The sequence below is a fragment of the Lynx canadensis genome, chromosome B4 (assembly GCF_007474595.2).
Source record: "Lynx canadensis isolate LIC74 chromosome B4, mLynCan4.pri.v2, whole genome shotgun sequence".
NCBI lineage: Eukaryota > Metazoa > Chordata > Mammalia > Carnivora > Felidae > Lynx > Lynx canadensis.
Window position 1 is genome coordinate 66,424,050 of NC_044309.1, and position 18,898 is coordinate 66,442,947.

Consider the following 18,898-nt stretch of genomic DNA (forward strand, 5'->3'; position numbering starts at 1 on the left):
AACCTTCATATTTTGTATCCCTAGTTCAAACAGATCGTTCATCTCATGTTTATGCATAGTCCTATGTCATCAGATGAGAATTCTTTGAGAAACGGACACTATCTTATCACTGCTGTATCTTCATTGCCTACAACAATGATTGACATAGAGGCAAAGTTAATAAATGTTTTTAAATAAATGAACTTCCAAAAATTAAAATAAACAAATGGTTTGAAACTTGTTACTAAATTAAGTTTTTTCTTATTCAAAATCAAATCTCAAGCTCATTCATATTTTTGGTACAAAGGGTTCGAAGACGAGTATGACAAGAAACAATTTAGAAAGGGAGTCAATATGCACACAAAGCAATAAGTAGAAGGGCAAAGGAGTCTGAATGTTAGCTTTGTATGTGACTAGCCAGCCTCATATCTTTATAACAGAATATTATATCATATATATCATATATATAGGATATATCATATATATCATATATATAGGATAGATCATATATCCTATGTTGTAGAATAAGATTCAAAAATTCCATACTAGTAGTTAATTGTGCAATATTACTCTATCTCATATGAATTAGTTGTAAAGAAATAAGTACAGTACATTATAAGGAAATTATTCCTGTCATCCAAAAGTTTTCATTAAAAATAAAATAAATATGGTATTTGTCTCTCTCTGACTTATTTCACTTAGCATAATACTAACTCCACCCATGTCACTGCAAATGGCAAGATTTCCTTCTTTAATATGTGGAATTTAAGAAGCAAAAATGAGCAAAGGGAAAAAAAAAAAGAGAGAGAGAGAGAGGCAAACCAAGAAACAGACTCTTTAACTGTAGAGAATAAACTGATGGTTACCAGAGGAGAGTTGGGGAAAGGGGCTGAAATAGGCTGAAGGGACTGAAGGGGCTGACAAGGATTAAGGAATGCACTTGATGAGCACGGAGTATCATATGAAGGTGTCGAATCACTATACTGTATACCTGAAACTAATATTACACTGTATGTTAAATAACCAGAATTGGAATAAAAACTTTAAAAATAAATAGCCAAAAAGTGGAAATAACCCAAATATCCACCAACTAAGGAAGGCAAAAACAAAATGTGCTCTATCCATACAGTCATAAAAAGGAATGAACTACCAATACATGTAATAACATGGATGAACCTTGAAAACATCATGCTAAATGAAAGAAACCAAACACAAAAAGCTATATATATCATATATTCCATTTACAATGGGCAAATCCATGGAGACAGAAAGTATACCAGAATGGCTGCCAGGGCCAGGAAGACGGAAGAATAGGGAGTGACTGCTAATGGATATGGAGTTACTTTTTGGACTGATAAAAAATATTCTGGAATAAGATGGCAATGATTGTTGCACAATTCTGTGAATATATTAAAACCTTGAATTGTATAGTTTAAAAGAGCAAACTTTAGGGGCGCCTGGTGGCGCAGTCGGTTAAGCGTCCGACTTCAGCCAGGTCACGATCTCGCGGTCCGTGAGTTTGAGCCCCGCGTCAGGCTCTGGGCTGATGGCTCAGAGCCTGGAGCCTGTTTCAGATTCTGTGTCTCCCTCTCTCTCTGCCCCTCCCCCGTTCATGCTCTGTCTCTCTCTGTCCCAAAAATAAATAAACGTTGAAAAAAAAAAAATTTTAAAGAGCAAACTTTATGGCTCACGAATATATGCCAATTTTTTAATAGGAAAAAAAAAAGAAATATAGCCTTAATACAGAAGTCATCTTGTGAAAATATCTACTTTTCTCTGTCATTACTCTCTTCTATCTCCTTAAGTTTTCTTTTTATTTCCCAAAGTAGGTTTTTATTTTCTAAAATATGCTGCATGCTCAGATTTTCTCCAGGGAGGACTTAGAAAAAGTTGAGCAAGAAAAAAGGAACAGAAGCTGAAACCTAACCAACAATGGAGAAAAGACCACGGTGGCCTCTTCTTCTTCTGAGAAAAAAAAAAAAAAAAAAAAAAACAACACCATAAATGAAAACACCAAATTGCTGGGGTGCCTCTGACTCTTGATTTTGGCTCAGGTCATGATCTCATGGTTCATGAGATTGAGTCATATGTTGGGCTCTATGCTGACAGTGTGGAGCCTGCTTAAGATTCTCTCTCTCCCTCTCTTTCTCTGCCCTTACCCCACTGTGCTCATGCTCTCTCTCTAAAAAAATAAACATTAAAAAAAAAAGAAATAACCATATTGCCAAAATTTAGAAAGAATAAAAAACAAATAGGCTATTACTTAAAATCTTGACACAGCTACAGTTAGCATGCTGGTATATATCCTTAAAATTTTCCCCTCATTTAATCAAGCATGCATATATGAAATGCTACTTTATGCTTAATGTTAAATCACAGTCATTTTTCATTTTACTATGCAGTTTCCAAATCCTAATCTTCAATAGATGAATAATAACCTATTAAATGAGATGGGCTATAATTTATTTAACTATTCTCCATACTGTCAAGTATCTTGGTTGTTTTTACGTTTTTCACTATTACAAATTACTCTAGATTAAAGATTTTAATACATAACAATTTTTCTTATTTTAGATTATTTTCTTAGTCTGAGTTCATGGAAGAAGCAGGATTCTTGAGTGAAAGAATATGAAAACTTTTGCGCTCTTATTAAAGCCACCTCTAGTGAAACTGGGTTATTATTCAGGAACATCTCTAAGACTCTCTAGGTGAAACTGTCTTTGGAACCATCCTAAAATCACTATCTTATACAAGACTATAAGTAGTTACCTGATTTCCCTAGAGATAACCAATTATATCTTTGCCATTTTCTCCTATCTCATCATCTAGGATATAAGCCTCTAACAAAATTTATAATAACATTATATTGTTTTTCATAAGCTTGTATATTGAATTACTATAATCCATACAATAACTGCCATATTACTAAATTAATGCATACTTATTGTCCTTATGCTTATTGTCCTTAACCTGCATTTAATAGTTAAAGTTATAAGAAAATTTTCTTCCATTTACTAAACAAGCTTGTTCAATGTACAAGATTTGTATATAACTGAAAGTTAAAGTCCACTCACATCTCTTTTACGTTGATCTTTTTTCAATTGAGCAATCTCTCTGTTTCTCCTAGACTCTGTCAATCTGGCTTTTTCTTGTTCTTCTTTCATTTGTTTCATTAGTCGAACCTAAAAAAATTAGGTAAACACATCTATTGGAGTTACCCTATCACAACATTCAATAAACTAATGGAAGCAAGCAGTTAGAATTCTGAATACTTAACAGAAACAAGTGGAGTTTTGTTGCACATTTTAAATGGTCAATTCTTATTTTTGTGGGATTAGTACATTTCTTTTTCTAATAACTTTTCTAATACATTCCTATCAAATTGCTTAGTGCTTTATGCTTTTTATATAAATGTTCAATTGTTCTATAATTTGAATGAATTTTTGGTACTTATTACCAGTAGCTGTGTGACCTTGAACAAATTACTTTACCTCCCTAGGTTTTCATTTTCTCATATATAAAAAATATACATAAAAAATAACAGTTCTGTGGCATTATACTATTTTGAGAATTTAACAAGTAATACCTGAAGAGTGCTTATAATGATGCTTGGCATATTGTAAGCACCTAATAATTTTAGCTATTGTTGTCCTCAGCAAAGACACAACATAAGAATCTAAAACTTCCTAAATCATTTTCACATTTGCTGATTTTCACACCAAATGTTAATAAGAAAAATTCATCCCACAGAAAAAACAGATAACAGATCAGAATTCACATACTCTGTTTTGTTAAGAGAAGACAATGTGTATTCTTCTATGCATGGGAATGATAAACACTAAATTCAAGATAGTTGTTACCTCTTCAGGAAAGAAGATCAAAAAGGAATACATAGGAGATTTTCCATATAACTGTAGTGTTTAAGATAGTGTATATAGTGTCCATTATGTAATTTTTAATGATTTTTTTCATGTTTGAAATATTTTACGTGTTTCAGGAGGAGAGATATCCATCAGAGTCAAAAGAAGCCCTATTTTCAACCACATGATTTTCAGCTACTCTGAAGAAAGGTTTTGATAATGGATGAGTGCAGGAAGCAACTTTTAATTGCCAAAACGAAGTACATCATTTGTAAGACTCGGTTACCCTTTTATTGAATATGGAAAGAATCACAATAATTTTTTTGTCCCAAATGAAACAAATATCCTCAACATCAGATTTTAATGCAAAATACAGTCAGTACCTTTGTTTTTTTCATTTCCATCACATCCTGCTGCAATTTCTTCAATTGCTTTTCATATTGAGACTGGTTTTTAAGCAACCTTGCATGCTCTTTCTGAGCTGTCTGAAGTCTTTGCAGTTCTTTATTCATGGCTTGAAGTTTCTTTTCATATTCAGACCTAACTTTTTTTGCCTTTTCTTCTGAGTAAGACTCCACTGAGCCTAAATGACCAAAGGATATTTGCATTTGTTTCTGTGAGACACAGATTTTTCACATCACAGATTTATAACTTATGACCTTAGAGAAAAACTACCTCCCAAACACAAACTTCAAGAAGCCAGGGTATCTTTGAATTACTCTCTGTTTTATTATCTACTCTCAACTTGTTTAACAGTTTTTTTTTTTTAATTTAATAAATGTTTCCAGCATTAAGACAGTAAAGCAATCAGCCACAACTTTGGACAAAATAATTAAATAGCCTAGATAGGTATCAAAATGAAAAAAAATAGGCAATATTTAACATGACACAAACTCATATTTAATGTGGCTGCTAATGTAATTTCTTTCTTCTAAGGGAAGCAATGATAAACATCCATTTTGGCAATTTAATTGGAACCTTAATTAGAATTAAATGTAATTCTTACCTAAATTCTGGAGCACCTGGTCTCTCTCCAACTGAGTGTCCCGAATCTTATGCTGCAGCATCATTAGCTTCTCTTCATACTGCTTTTTCAGTGTCTGCAGTCTTTTCTGGCTGTTTTCTAGTTCATCAATCAGTTTTTGCTTGATTGCAATTTCACAGGTAATGTTTGCTAAGTCTGCTTGATAATTGGCTATTTATAAAGGAAGAAAATAAACATACTGCAATAGGCAACAATATCATAATTCCAGCTTTTGAGCAAGAGCATGAAAATGAGCATCTACATCCAGGCATTCACTTCGCAGCTAGAAGGAGAATATCCTGGGTAACCCCAAAACTACGAAAAGGTGGTAAATTAACAGCGTTCACACTAAGCAGTGACAACAGATACTATTTGTACTAAATAAGAATGGAAATCACATAGTGACTAAATCCAGTAAGGGCAGAAACATGAGGCTGGAAGGGGATACACAGGTTGGCAGTTGTAAAAGCTGCCTTCATCAAGAAGGAAATGGAGAATGTTCTCTCCCCAAATTTTAAACATATTCCCCAAATGAATCTTTGTCCTTGTACTAGACAGCAAGTACCTTTTTCATCTGATTCGGAATCTGATTCATCAGAGCTTTCACCCCCTTCAATGTCATCTTCTTCTTCCTCCTCCTCTTCTTCTTCCTCCTCATGATCACTCACTTCTTGACTTTCTTCCTAAAATGTGATTTGTGACTATTAATAGTCCAATATCAGCAAAACAAACTGATTACCTCATTAGATTTCCAGAGTACAAAATACAGAAGTATACAAATTTCACCTTTCAGTACTTCAAAACTCATTCCACACTTGTAAGGGTATTACATAATTTGTCTTAAATAAAATTGTGTTTTCTCTCTCACAGTATTCTATCCACACACACACAATGCTTTCACATTGCACAAAATTGAGAGTTGCCAGTATTTTATGGCTCACATTTCTGAAGAAAAGAAATCCTTAAGCAAATAGTTTAAAATGGATGCATGATAACTATTTCCCTTTTCTACATATAAATTAGTAGCTATCGGCAACCATAAATAAGCTAAATTCAAGGACTGAAATTTACAAGTTCATTCTTTCATACTTACCACTTCTAATTCATTGTTCTCTCTTTCTGTAATACCCTTTTCTTCTTTCTTCTCTTGGTCAGTATCTGCATTATCCTCTTTACCAGCCACACTTAAAAAAAAAAAAGAGGAACAAAAAGATACAGTATTTAAGTAGAGAGGAAAGGTGTTCACTTTTGTCTCCCAGATTTTAAAAACCATCAATTACTTATGGAAATAAACTAAGAGTTTATCATTTGAGCAAAGTTATGTCTGATGCTTCAGAGGAAAGTAGAAATTGCCATTCCAGCCATAGTGACTTATCATTGGGAAAAAGATCATTTTCTAGAAACACTGAGGAATAGATTATCCCCTAGAGTATGAGATCTGAGGAGACAGCTAAGAACTAGTCACAGTAACAGTCAATTAATTAGAATGTAGATGATTTAAATTCAAAGGAAATCAAAACAAATATTTTGCTTTTCTCATCTAAATATATGACTTTTCCCATCTAAATACAAAGATACAGAAGCAGCATTTTTATTGGTGACCTGATACATTTAAGAATAAATTTAAAGATCCGGAATAAATCTGTGCACCAAAGTTTGTCTACACTGGCTGCATCCGCTAGTAATGGCACAGGCTCTTTTTTCATATGCCATATCTACAGCACAGGACTCTTCTTAAAATGTTCTCACCAAAATGGGTCTTTGCACATCAAAACTGTCTGAAGTTCAGCCTAACCTTTGACTGACTAGGAAATACCAGGGTCTGCCACAAGACTGGCCATACAAATGGAAGCCTCTTCCTCAGTCTTCTGGTACTAAACAGCTCTAACTACATACTGATGTTAGGTGATATTTATAGCTAAACTAACTCAGCCCTGGTGGCCCTAAGAAGACAGGGCACACTACAGTGAGCAAAGTTTTTCACACTTAACCCACTCTTTTATGGCCTAGCAACCATGGTCAATTATACATAGAAGTTACATTTCTGTTTGCTAGACTCACACATTTAATCAAACTAAATAATACTAAGAAAGTAAACTTGAAGTAAATCTATACGCGAAAGATTTCTTCTTGTGCTACTGTACCATTTTTAAATCAAGAGTAAAAAAATGCTCAAAAGGCAATATTGTCCCAATAAAATTCCCCTTGAAACAGCTTAAAAACTGTATCAAAATAACTTTGGAACCACTATCATTTCTTTCAGATATTCTGCTACACTAAAAAACTGCCCTAATACCTGGACTTGTTTTTAGCTTCTAGGCTAAAAGTTTAATCTCATTTAAGCTATGTTATTATTAAACTGTAATGTTTAACCCTAGGTCTGAATTCTCACAGATACTTTTGTATTCAGAGTAAGACAAATACTTTCCTTTGTAAGCACTTTTCAGAGTTCTTAATTTATGTTTTTTTTATGTGATTACTTCTTTAATTTCTATCTTCCCCACTAAACTGTGGGCCTTGTGAGGGCAGGGATCATCTCTGTTTGACTCAGCATTATGTCCCCCATACCCAAGGGATGCACATAATAAATATGCAGTAAGTGTTTGTTAAATATATTAATCTCTATGACTCTACATGAGAACTTCTGTTTGTCACTTCTGTGTATCTCATGCACTAATTATGTTAGAGTCTGATGGCATAAACTGAAAGATGCATAAAGATACATAGAAGACAGCATGTCACTAGAGTGAGAAGGAACTACCAGTAGAAATTTCAATAAAACAATCTTAGCTGGAAAGAAATCAAGTAAACTATAGCAGGGTTCCATGAATGTTGTTAAATCATTTTGCTAGAGAAAAATGCTGACGATACGGAACGACTCTTACATCACTTGTATTATACTAGGACTGCTGATTTTCTATCATGCAGTTCCAACTGAAAATCTAGAAGGAAACTCCCTTTCATCCATCATCCCATTCAAAGGACAGTACCATGTACTCAGACTATACTTGAAGTTAAGGTTAAGGCCAGGACAGGAGAATGTGTTTGGAAAGACCTTTCTTATCAGCATTCCCCAGTCTCTCCCCTATGCAGCCTTCCTTACTCACCTGTAACTGTTGCAGCACACGATTTTTGTTATTGGTGGCCACTTCATTACATAAAGTGCAACCCAAATTCTCTTTTACTCAGGTTTAGGCTTATAGCTAGATAACCACTTTATTCTAACCCTCCTATTTTCTCCAAGTCACTAGTGTCCAGCAAATGTTACTTTTCACTTATATTTAAAGTTAACTCATACATTATAAGCTATTCATACCAATTCTGATACAGAAAGATCAGGAGTTATAACTTTACATTATTAATTTACCTTTATATACCACTTAAGGCTTAAGCTTTTAAAATATAAGTTGATGCTTTATAATTATTGCACCACAAATATTCAAGTTTTCCTCAATAAAGTGAGACAAATTGATATCTAAAGTAACTATCTAAGCAGCAATGAAAGATAAATTTAAGTTTGCATGTTACACAGAATCAGAATCTTGGAGTTGGAAGGAACACTAGTGATCATGTGGTTTAGCCTCTTTGACATTTGACAACAAATGTCAACATTCTTGTTGACAACCTAAAAAGCTGTGTTGTAGGGAAATTAATCCACTCAAGGGGACTAAAACCAGTGTCTTGACTGCAGGTCAGTATTCTAGAATCTTATGCTTCAAGTTCAGGGAAGTATCGGCATCACTGAGAAGCTTATTAGATAAGCAAAATCTCAGGCTCTAGTTCAGTTTTAACTGAATCAGAATCTTCATTTTATCAAACCAGCCAAGTGATTTGTATGTATATTCATGTTCGAAAAGCCCTATCCTAGAGCACAAAACTGCTCTGTTTTTGCTATCCTTTAAGGACGATATAAAACTTGGAAACAAACTTTACTCACTAAAGACACTTAAAGGACTTGAATATCTTAAGGCAGAAGACTCCTTCTATATACCTTAACCATGTATTTTATTTTGACCTTCTGAAAGAGAAGAAATCTCACATTTTTAATGCCATGATCTAATTCTAATGACAAATATAATGTTCTAAATATACTAATTAGTTGAGTTCTAGTACAACTTATAATTAGTTATATTCTCATTATTAAATACTTTAAATAAGTTATAGAATTATAGAATAAATTATAGGTATTGTTGAATACTATATAATATGTGGAATATAATTGTGGGATGTAAACTATTAAATAATTTCAATAAAATATAATTTTTAAGTTTTCATATTTAAAATAAGATATTACTATAACTGATGATTACATAGTAAAAGTTCTCAAACAGCTTATTTTAAGTAAGAGATGAAATTTCTAAACTGGTGCTTCTAAAATATTTAAATATTATTTTCTTAATCATTTTGATTATATAATCTGGAGGTTTATTCAGAAAAATCTATGAAGAGAAGTTATGATAAGTAAAATACTACTTGATCCTGGTTTAAATAACTATAATTCTGAATGACTAAAATGCAAATTTTTATTATATAAGAAGTTCAGAAATGTGCGTCTAAATTTTGCTCAAACTTAAATGAGAAAAGAAAATATCTCATTTTGACACTCACCTCAAATACATATTAAAAGCAACACTTGTTTTAATAATTCAACTTAAGAATGTCTTGGATAGCTTATCTGTAGTAATGCCATAGTTTCCTTTTGCTTTGTTGCCATTTAATGTTGTTTTCCAACAACAAATATTACAAATATTCATATATACAAATACATCTATATTTGTATATACAAATACATTTGTATATACAAATATTATACAAAATAAGAAAGAGGGAGAGAAAAATCCACCTGTGACTTAGCATGGGTTGCAACAAAATCTCAATTCCCACCCAATTAAAAGTTCCCAGTCTGCTCACAAGTTTCTGGAAGATATATTCTCAAAGTCAATGGTGAGTTTTGGGGGGCATCATTTTTAACCTAAAAAAGGTAAGTCATTAAGCACTATCATAATTAGGATAATTTATTCTGAAATCACATGAAATTGCCTGAATTTTAATCCATGTAACTTGTGAGGGATTTATTCTTAAAAAGCTGTTTTTAAAAATACATTTGGTGTATTTGTCAATTTTATAAAATCATCATTAATTTTAGGAGCACCAAGCTAATCTAGTCTGAAACAATCTATAATTCTATAACACATTTCCTTGTGAATGGCAACTAAGTATTTAAATGACATTTTAATAAAAAACCTGGGAAATATTCCAACCTTCTTTCTTCTCGATTGCTTTCCTCAAGTTTCTGTAGCCTTCAAAATCACGAGGCACAGTATTGGAAGGCCAAGCCAATGAAGGACAAACCAGACAGTAAAAAGCGAAAGTGGTAAGAAGGTAAAAATGATACATGAGCTTGAAGACTTTAAAATAAATTTTAAAAGATATCATCAAAGGACAATACACAGTAAAAAGGCAATACATTTTGAATGAATAAAAAGTAAGTAGAAAAACAAGCAGCATTATATCTAAGAAGAATATATAGACTATCAGTTGAAGCTATTCAGCAATTAAATGCATAGTCTCAGTTTATATAACTTGGTAAGTATTGAGAGTGTTTGGATGCCATTGCTTTTTTAAATCTTTTTAAAATGGATCGATTTTCTCAGCTTCCCCCCAAAAGCCTACTTTCAATGATATCCTCTTCCTTTTAAATCTTCACAGAAGACTTTTTCATGGCATCATTAAAAGAACGTCAAAAAGTAATGCCTTTCTACCATAATATGAAAATACCATTAATGCTACATACTAGAAAACTACGTTTAAAACTTCTTTTCTATTTTTAATATACTACACGTGAACATCACTAAATCTAAAAAAAAAATTCTATTTCAAAATTATATATGAAATGGTGTTACAGTCAAATGAATATGGTTGTTATGATGTCAGTGAAAACTGTAATTTTATTAAATGAAAATAAAATGTCATATCACTGTACTAATAATTAGAAACTATCAAAAGGACTAAGGCAAAGGTGGCAATAAAATGGGGAATGCAGTACTTTCCATTAGTAAGATTGTTTCTCAATCAGAAAAGTATAAGAAAAATTATAACTATGTACTTAGAACCTTTGAAATATAATTTAAACAATACCCAATACACAGAATTGGGGGTCTTTACTCAATGGAATGTACTGAATACCAATATTTGTCATATAAACAAAAAGGTAGATGTGCTAGGCTCTGATTAAGCACATAGCAATCTTGATATAGCACACTTCTCACCAGAATTACAAATATATTTTTCAGAATCATCAATATTTTTAAATGAAGAGACTGAGTCTTAAGTATAAATTATTTCATCAAGCCAGTTATTTTCATGTGCTTGCACCTGCGATTGGTTTTCACAATCAACTTATATATTGCGATTATAAGAAGAGACTAGCAATCTTTCTGGGAAAAAATTCTAGAGTGATATTCAATAGGGATCAAAAGTTCCAGTATAATGGCTAGAAAAAGGAAAATAAAGCCATCACCTAAGAAATCTATGTGTTTCTAGAGTTTCAACCTGACACCACTAAACACAAGGATAATGCAGTCTGATGAATTAGTAAAGTTTTTTTTATAATTCAAGTCATTTAAAGCTAGATATCCAAAAACATGGGGAATAATGCCTAATCTAGTCTTATACTGATGAAAATGAGCCACTGTGGCTCAAAGGATATGGTTTCCTGGCAAAGAGCTTAAATTTCCTGTGTTTAATATGCAGAATTTTTGTTTACCTTACACAAGAGGACTGTATTAAAATGTATGGATGACATGAGCTAATAAGTAGATAAACTTTGGATGCCTCTTCAATTGTTACTTGGAAGAACATTGTGACAAATCATTCAAAAGACAGTGGAGGGGCAGAAAAAAAATAATCTGATATTTCTCCATAATTTAAAGGAGTTTTTACTTCATTTCATTCCATCACATGGAGAAGGGCTGTTTCTTCCATAAAGAGGAGAGAGAGGGGTACCTTGGTGGCTCAGTCGGTTAAGTGTCCGACTTCGGCTCAGGTCACAACCTCATGGTTCGTCAACAGAGCCCGTGTTGGGCTCTGTGCTGACAGCTCAGAGCCTGGAGCCCTTCAGATTTTGTGTCTCCCTCTCTCTCTGCCCCTTCCCTGCTCATGCTTTGTGTGTGTGTGTCTCTCTCAAAAGTAAGTAAACATTTAAAAAAAGAGGAGAGAGAGAGAATGACAAACCTTGCCAACAATTTTAACTTTTATGTTACTGAAAAATAGGTAATACAGTCTCTTCAATTATTTACCTGATTTTGTTACACTCCCTTATCTATACATATGGATGATTCTATAGCTCAATAGAAAATATGCACAGACAGGTACAAGAATAAACCTTAAACCTCCAGATATTAGCTAGTTGTAGATTTGATAAAGACTTTGATGCAGAAGAAAGTTAAACTTTCATGTAAAACGGGACTTATGACATCCTCCTTGAACATAAATGCAGTTTCTGACATAAAAATAACCCAGCTACCACTCTTCCTACCAACACTTAACTTTTATCAGAGGCCCCATAGTCACTACAACCAAAAACTGACAAATAAAAAACACAGTAAATTAAAAGAAATGGAGCTTCTAAATAATTTGTGGCTTTAGTGGGGAGGAAAGAAAGCAGCTATGAGAATGAGGACAGCGTAGGAAATCTGAACCCATAAGTGAATCCCCAGATAGATCCTGGAAACTCTCAGCTAAAAGAGGGTAAAAATCTTCCCTACATAACTCGATCTTTTTTTTTTTTTTCCTTCATGAGGTTGCTGTACAAAATCTCAGTATTTGAATTAATGGTTCCTCTTTCAAAATTACAAACATCCTTAAAAAGAGGCTTATTGGTTATAAGTCACTCCACTGGCACGGATGCCTTTAGTCAGATGGCTTTGCTACCAAATGTAAATTTAAGGGGAGGAGAGAAGGAAGTAGATGGGTTTGGAATTGGAAATAGTTCGTTTGGAGTGAGGCAGAATTACATGAGAGCTGACTGGAGCAAGGCAGGTAGCATAAGGACACAGGGGGTCAGCAGATGGAATAAAAAGGATGCTAAGGCACAAATTCACACCTTTCCTCCAAAGGTTGCCTACATCCATGAAAGGAGAGAAAGTTTCTTTTCCATTTTTTTCCTTTTCCTCTTCCCTTCTGAATTGCTCTTACCACACTACAAAATGGGTAAAAATCACTTTATGTGAGTCATCATAACATTTTCTAGAGAAAAAATTAGTCCCAAATTCCAAAGAATTTTTTAAATGAACTTATTCTGTACGTAGGGTTGAGGCAGAACCCAAATTTTACAATGCTCTCTCTGATGAATAAAATAAATATGAGGGATGTAAAACAACACAATCAGAATCAATACACCTAAACAGGAACTATTGTCTCCAAGGAATTCCTATAGAAGACTAAACACTAACTTCAGTAAAGCTGCAGTCATTCTAAATACTTCTGGAACTCTTTGTTTATTGTTTGTTTGTTTCAACCTGTAGCAAACCCTTTAGCTAAAATGACAGCTTGCCTACATTTTAAAAATAGGAATTTGTATTACATGTAACCTAAAAGTTATTGGGATCTACAGCAAAGTTAACAATGATGAACGAAATGCTTTAATCAAGCTAAGTAAAACAGTATTCATTTTTATGTTTAAATCCACAACAAGGTTTGAATGGAGTGTGGTAAGAAAAACTATTAAATTTACTATATGGATATAAATATATATAAATATAAATGTATAAATTGGTTCTAAAGGCTTTCACACAGTTTATGGTATTCAAGAAAATTTTTCCTTTCTAGGTTCATACTACATTATGTAGGTTTTAGTTCTACAAAGACACATTATAGCATGTATATGAAAATGCTTTATGAAGCCTTTTCTGAAGTATCATATTATGAGTTACTAATTTGTTTTTCTCATTCTAAGCTATCACTCATTTTGCCCCCCACAGGTAATTAAGGCACTACCTCTAAATTTACTTTATCCAGTTTAATTTTTTTTCCCCATTAAAAATTTTTTAATCTCATATCACTTTTTGTTAAAAAATTACTTATTTTTTCACTTGGGTTCTTATGTTTAAATACATTTGTTCGATGAAGTCTTCTTATCAATAATATCTGCTATTATTTTTATCATACTAATTACTACATCTAGCATAATCACTGAAATTATCAATTTTTCAATTTGAAATAACAGCTGTTTAATTTTTTTTATCTTAAAAGCAACAGGGACAAATCTTAATAATAAAATGTTTTTCTTCCATTACTATAATCAAAATGCTTACTGCCCTGCACTGTCACAAAGATAACCTCTATCAGAAGTATTATTTTAGGATACCTATGATCACTATAAACATGTCAAAAACAACCTAGGTTTCTATTGGGATCCCTATTTTTCATTATTCATACCAAACGGGTGATTATGGTAACATCTCTAAATTTACCTCAAAACGAAAGAGCAGAATCAGCTCATGACCTTGAGAAACAGACCTTGCTTATAGTTACTATTTATGAACACAAACCACCAAGACCTTTAAAAACAAATCAAACCATTTGATATTTTGACCAACTATAGAACTGAATTATACAAGAAAATAGTAAGTCATGAGCAAAAGCCCCATTTTCACTCAAGCAGTATGTTGGATCATATAATTCTGTGATCACGGTTTTGTTTTTAACAGCCTTGCATTAAAGCTAATCATTATGTATCTTAATGCTGCCATAATCAGTCATCCATGAAAAACACCTATTAAGACATTAGTATCTTAAGAATGCAAATTCAGTTGCAATGCCTCCTAACCATAAATGTGTAACTCCTTGTTTTCATTATTCAAATCATTCCTTTTTAACTCAAGGACACCACAGCAGAATTAATTTGAAAAAATTAAACCTCCAATTACTTTAGTCAACTGACTGTTCAAGGAAGAAATGCCTGGTTGCCTAAAAAATTTCTAAGTAGACTGAGCAAAGCAGTTTAAATGTCAATAATAATTCTACAAAGCAAGCCTCTTGTAACAAACCATTTGATAGCTGTGCCCACTTTTGAATATCTAGCCAAAAATGCTTAAAATTAATTTGACTGGCATATCCAAAATATGTTTAGTAGGTAATGTGACTGCACCACAGAATCAGTATGTAGACACATAAAGAATTTGTGACTATTTAACCACCCACACATTACAAGTGGTCAAATTTTTATTTTCCTCTTCTTTGCACCCAGTTGGTTTCAGAGGAAGATATTATCAGGATGCAAGGAAAAGAAAGCCTAGAACAGTGGTGAAAAGCTGAGTGACTCCTTGCTGAAAGATTCAAAAAGCCTAAAACAGCATAAATAACTTTGACATAATCAAATTAGAAGCCCTGCAGAAAATACTGAAGAGACCAAATGACATTAAATGACAGTCTGATGGATTAGTTTAGCCTTTAGTTAAACTAATCTAGACAGGAATCAGATTATATCCAGGAGACTACTTAATTGCATTAGAAAATGAGAAAGAAATGAAAACAGTGAGTTGTAATGGTAGAACAAGCTTTGCAGAAAAGATGAGTGGAATGCAAAAGCAGCTATTTCAAAAACAATAAAATAATTTCTAATAGAAATTTTACCTTGTCATAGTCTAAAAATCTACCATATTATTATAATTAAACTTATTTTTCTTATGTACAAGTAGAGATAAACAATTAAAAGTATATCATTGCAATTGTCAGCTAATTTAAATGACATTTCTTTCATTAATATACTGTGAAACTATGTATACTCACTGTAATTGCAAATTAAGATATTCTGTAAAGTAAGAAAAACAGGGATTCATATAACAGTGATTTTATAACACTACCTTTTCTTCTTCCTCTTTTCTTTCCTTTTCAGCTTCTCTAAATCTTTCTTAGCTAGATCTATAATTTCAATGGTCTCTTTGTCTGAGGACAACACAGTAGGAGAGAAAGCTGATGATCCACTGAAATACGGTGATCTCGCTGTGGCTCTCGTCAAGTTTTTTCGAAGGTTCTCATTCACTGCTTCGCTTTCTAATAATTTTGCCCTAGTGAATAAAAATATTTAAACAAGAAACATTTCTTATTGTAGTAATAAAATTCATAGCATAAACTTTACCACCTGTGTTTCTAAGTGTATGGTTCTGCAGCACAGTAACTCACACTGTTGTGCCACCATGGCCACCATCCATCTCCCGAACTCTTTCAAACTCTTTCATCTTCTTCAACTACCCATTAAGCATTAACTCCTCATCTCCCTCTCCTCCCTGCCCCTCACAACCACCATTACACGTTCTGTCTCTACGAATCTGACTACTCTAGGAATTGATTGGGGAACATTTTAAATATGCTGTTTTGTATGCCAAAAAGTTTTCCAAAATGTATTTCAACATTGCTACAAGCTAGCATTTTTTAAAATAAATGTGCTCACAAACATTAATGTTTAGGATTTTTTTAATTCCCTGAATAAGTAATTATAAATTGGAAATAACATTCTTAGTGCTCAAAAGTGCCAATGGTAATGAGATTAGTTGCATTCTGGCCAGTAGGCACTAGAGACCTTGCTTTGTCAACCCATCATTTAAACTTAAAATCTACAAGCGGCATGGTCCCCCTTCTTTCAGTTCCTCATTCATCATGCTATAATAGCATTTCCAAATCTTTGTAAGGAATAGTTAGTCAAACTTGCCCCTAACTGGCTGAAAGACATCTGGCTCCTAAACATGGTGTGGGAAAAGATGGTATCTCCAAGGAAACCTGAGTTTGATAATTGAAAACATTCTTTTGTTTGTTCAAGCAGTTCTAACAATGACAGGAGAATAATGTATGTTCTGTCAGTAATATGCAAAAAAACACAGAATGATGAGATTCTAAAAGAGCTGGACTCTTGAAACAAAAAGGGACTCAGAGTCCACTAGACCAGTCCTTTATTTCTATTTCATTTAAACGATCCAGAATATAATTATCTACTTCAATATAATAGATTTCCAAGGTCAATTTGGCACAAGGGTGATTGACACAGGGCTGTAAGGAGAAAGTACTATTACTGTATCTGTGTCAAAACTATATTGCAAAGCACTTTTACCCTATATTCAAGTATTTCAGAGAAATATGCTAGATTAATTTGCAATTGTAAGCTCTATAAGACATAGTCAGCTCTGTGCTTTTTCACTGTCTACCAAAATTATTCATGACTGCTGAATTCAGCTATAAATACAGTGTACATACGTCAGTGAATATATATTTGAAATCAGTGTCTGGTGTCATATGTGAGCAGAATAACAATACAATATTTTAAAATGGTTAAGTTTCTGTGTACAAACTTCCAGGTTAAATTATCTCAAAGTTATTTTAAGGAAAATTCTGAATATGATGGTGTCATGTTTTTATTTAAGAGCATAACCTAACTATAAGAAGCCAGTTTAACTATAAAAACTCAAAGTCAAAATTTACACTTTTCTGTATTTTTAATATAGCCCAGGTACATAATAATGAATGTTAAGAATAAATGAAAATATAATAAGTTAGCTATCAATAATGTCCTACCTTGTATCGGTTCATTCTTATAATAATCGGACAAGTTCTTTTTTGTAATGATCTAAGGTTTGCAGTAGTGGGCGTATACTCAATGCTTCTTCAATGCTTGTACTGATAAAAGCTGAACCCCTTAGGGACCAACTCCACAAAGCCCATGACACATTAGCAGAAGTTCCCTTGGGGCTTTTTTTTATAGCAACTCTCTCTTTCCTTCTCTTTGTCTTCCCACTCACCAACCCACCCTGCTGCCTGCATTTCATTTAATAGGAAACCAAGCAGTCAGTCATAAGGGGAAGTATACGGACCCCTTTAGGAAGGAGCAGACAGAGGGTTTGCATCTCAGCTCTGTAACTCACTTGATCATGGACTACTAGTCTTTAAAAGCCTCTACTCTTTCCTTAGTAAAATGGGAATGAAAGTAATACATTTCCCTACCAGAATGATAATGTATTTAATGAATAATAACTATTGTTATCAAAAAGTTGGAAATGATATAATTATCAAATAGGAGATTAGTTAAATAAATCGATTACAATGACAAAATAGTACCTCATGGAATCATGCAAAAATCATGTTAAAAAATTATTTAACAGCATTTAAAAATGTTCATAATATCTTGTCACATTTCAAAGAAAAGATAGCAAAGGAATATATCTACCCTGATGTCAATCTTGCTAAAGAATGCATTGAAAAAAACACTGAAGAGATATATCAAAATGTTAACATCAGATCTACCAGATGGTACCAATATGGATGACTTTTTTTTATACTTTCTTATCTTCTCAAAACTTTCTGCAAAAATTTTAAACCCCCCAAAACCAAGAATTAATTAATTAGTACCCATTATTATTTCACAACAACTAATGGGACATGTAAATTTATTAGAAGGAAATTAGTATTGTTTTACAACTAGAATAAAATTTAAAATATAAAATATAAACATTCCCAAGTGGCAAAGCATCAACATAAATGTGCATTATGTTAAAGGAGTTGTGAATAAATGCCTTCTGAAGAAAAAGTTTTGAAAGAAATATGGATTAGAGTTGGAATTAGTAGAAAAAACACGGTATGAGAACTTGGACCATGTTAGACTGTGAAATCCTGTTCTTTCATTTGAGCCCTATGATAACTCCTGGAGACTAGCAAGTATTACTTTATTCTTAGAGATGAACAAACTAAAGCTCAGAGATGTTAGGTAACTTGCCTAAGGTCACACACTTATTAATAAATAGAAGCTTAAATATCAACCCAGGTAATCTCATTTAAATTCAAAGCTCATTTATGCTTATTCCATACATCCATTATTTTTAAATTGTAAATTGCAGTCTTGTAATTCTAGAAGACTACCCTCAGGAGTGGGATACACCTAATTAAAGAGCCATCAAAGAATTCTGGATAAGCACAACAAACTATTAACTTACACCAAGAAAGATTTGATCACTGAACTCAGAGCCTAAGAGTCATCTCTGTTTTCTAA

At 32.8% G+C, this 18,898-nt stretch overlaps 1 protein-coding gene across 10 annotated transcripts in view; it reads right to left on the minus strand.

The window, feature by feature from the left end:
- Nucleotides 1-18,898, minus strand: part of KIF21A (kinesin family member 21A) — a 149,167-nt gene that overhangs the window by 39,568 nt on the left and 90,701 nt on the right. For 9 of the 10 annotated variants that reach the window (XM_030322187.1, XM_030322185.1, XM_030322184.1 and 6 more), the window contains exons 11-16: nucleotides 15,729-15,932; nucleotides 5,957-6,047; nucleotides 5,429-5,546; nucleotides 4,846-5,034; nucleotides 4,223-4,422; nucleotides 3,054-3,161 (exon numbers count right to left, since the gene is read on the minus strand). In XM_030322187.1, the coding sequence (XP_030178047.1) occupies nucleotides 3,054-3,161; nucleotides 4,223-4,422; nucleotides 4,846-5,034; nucleotides 5,429-5,546; nucleotides 5,957-6,047; nucleotides 15,729-15,932 (910 nt within the window). Of the gene's footprint in view, nucleotides 1-3,053; nucleotides 3,162-4,222; nucleotides 4,423-4,845; nucleotides 5,035-5,428; nucleotides 5,547-5,956; nucleotides 6,048-10,124; nucleotides 10,164-15,728; nucleotides 15,933-18,898 lie in introns of all 10 variants that reach the window. The other variant, XM_032593946.1, reaches the window with a different exon arrangement.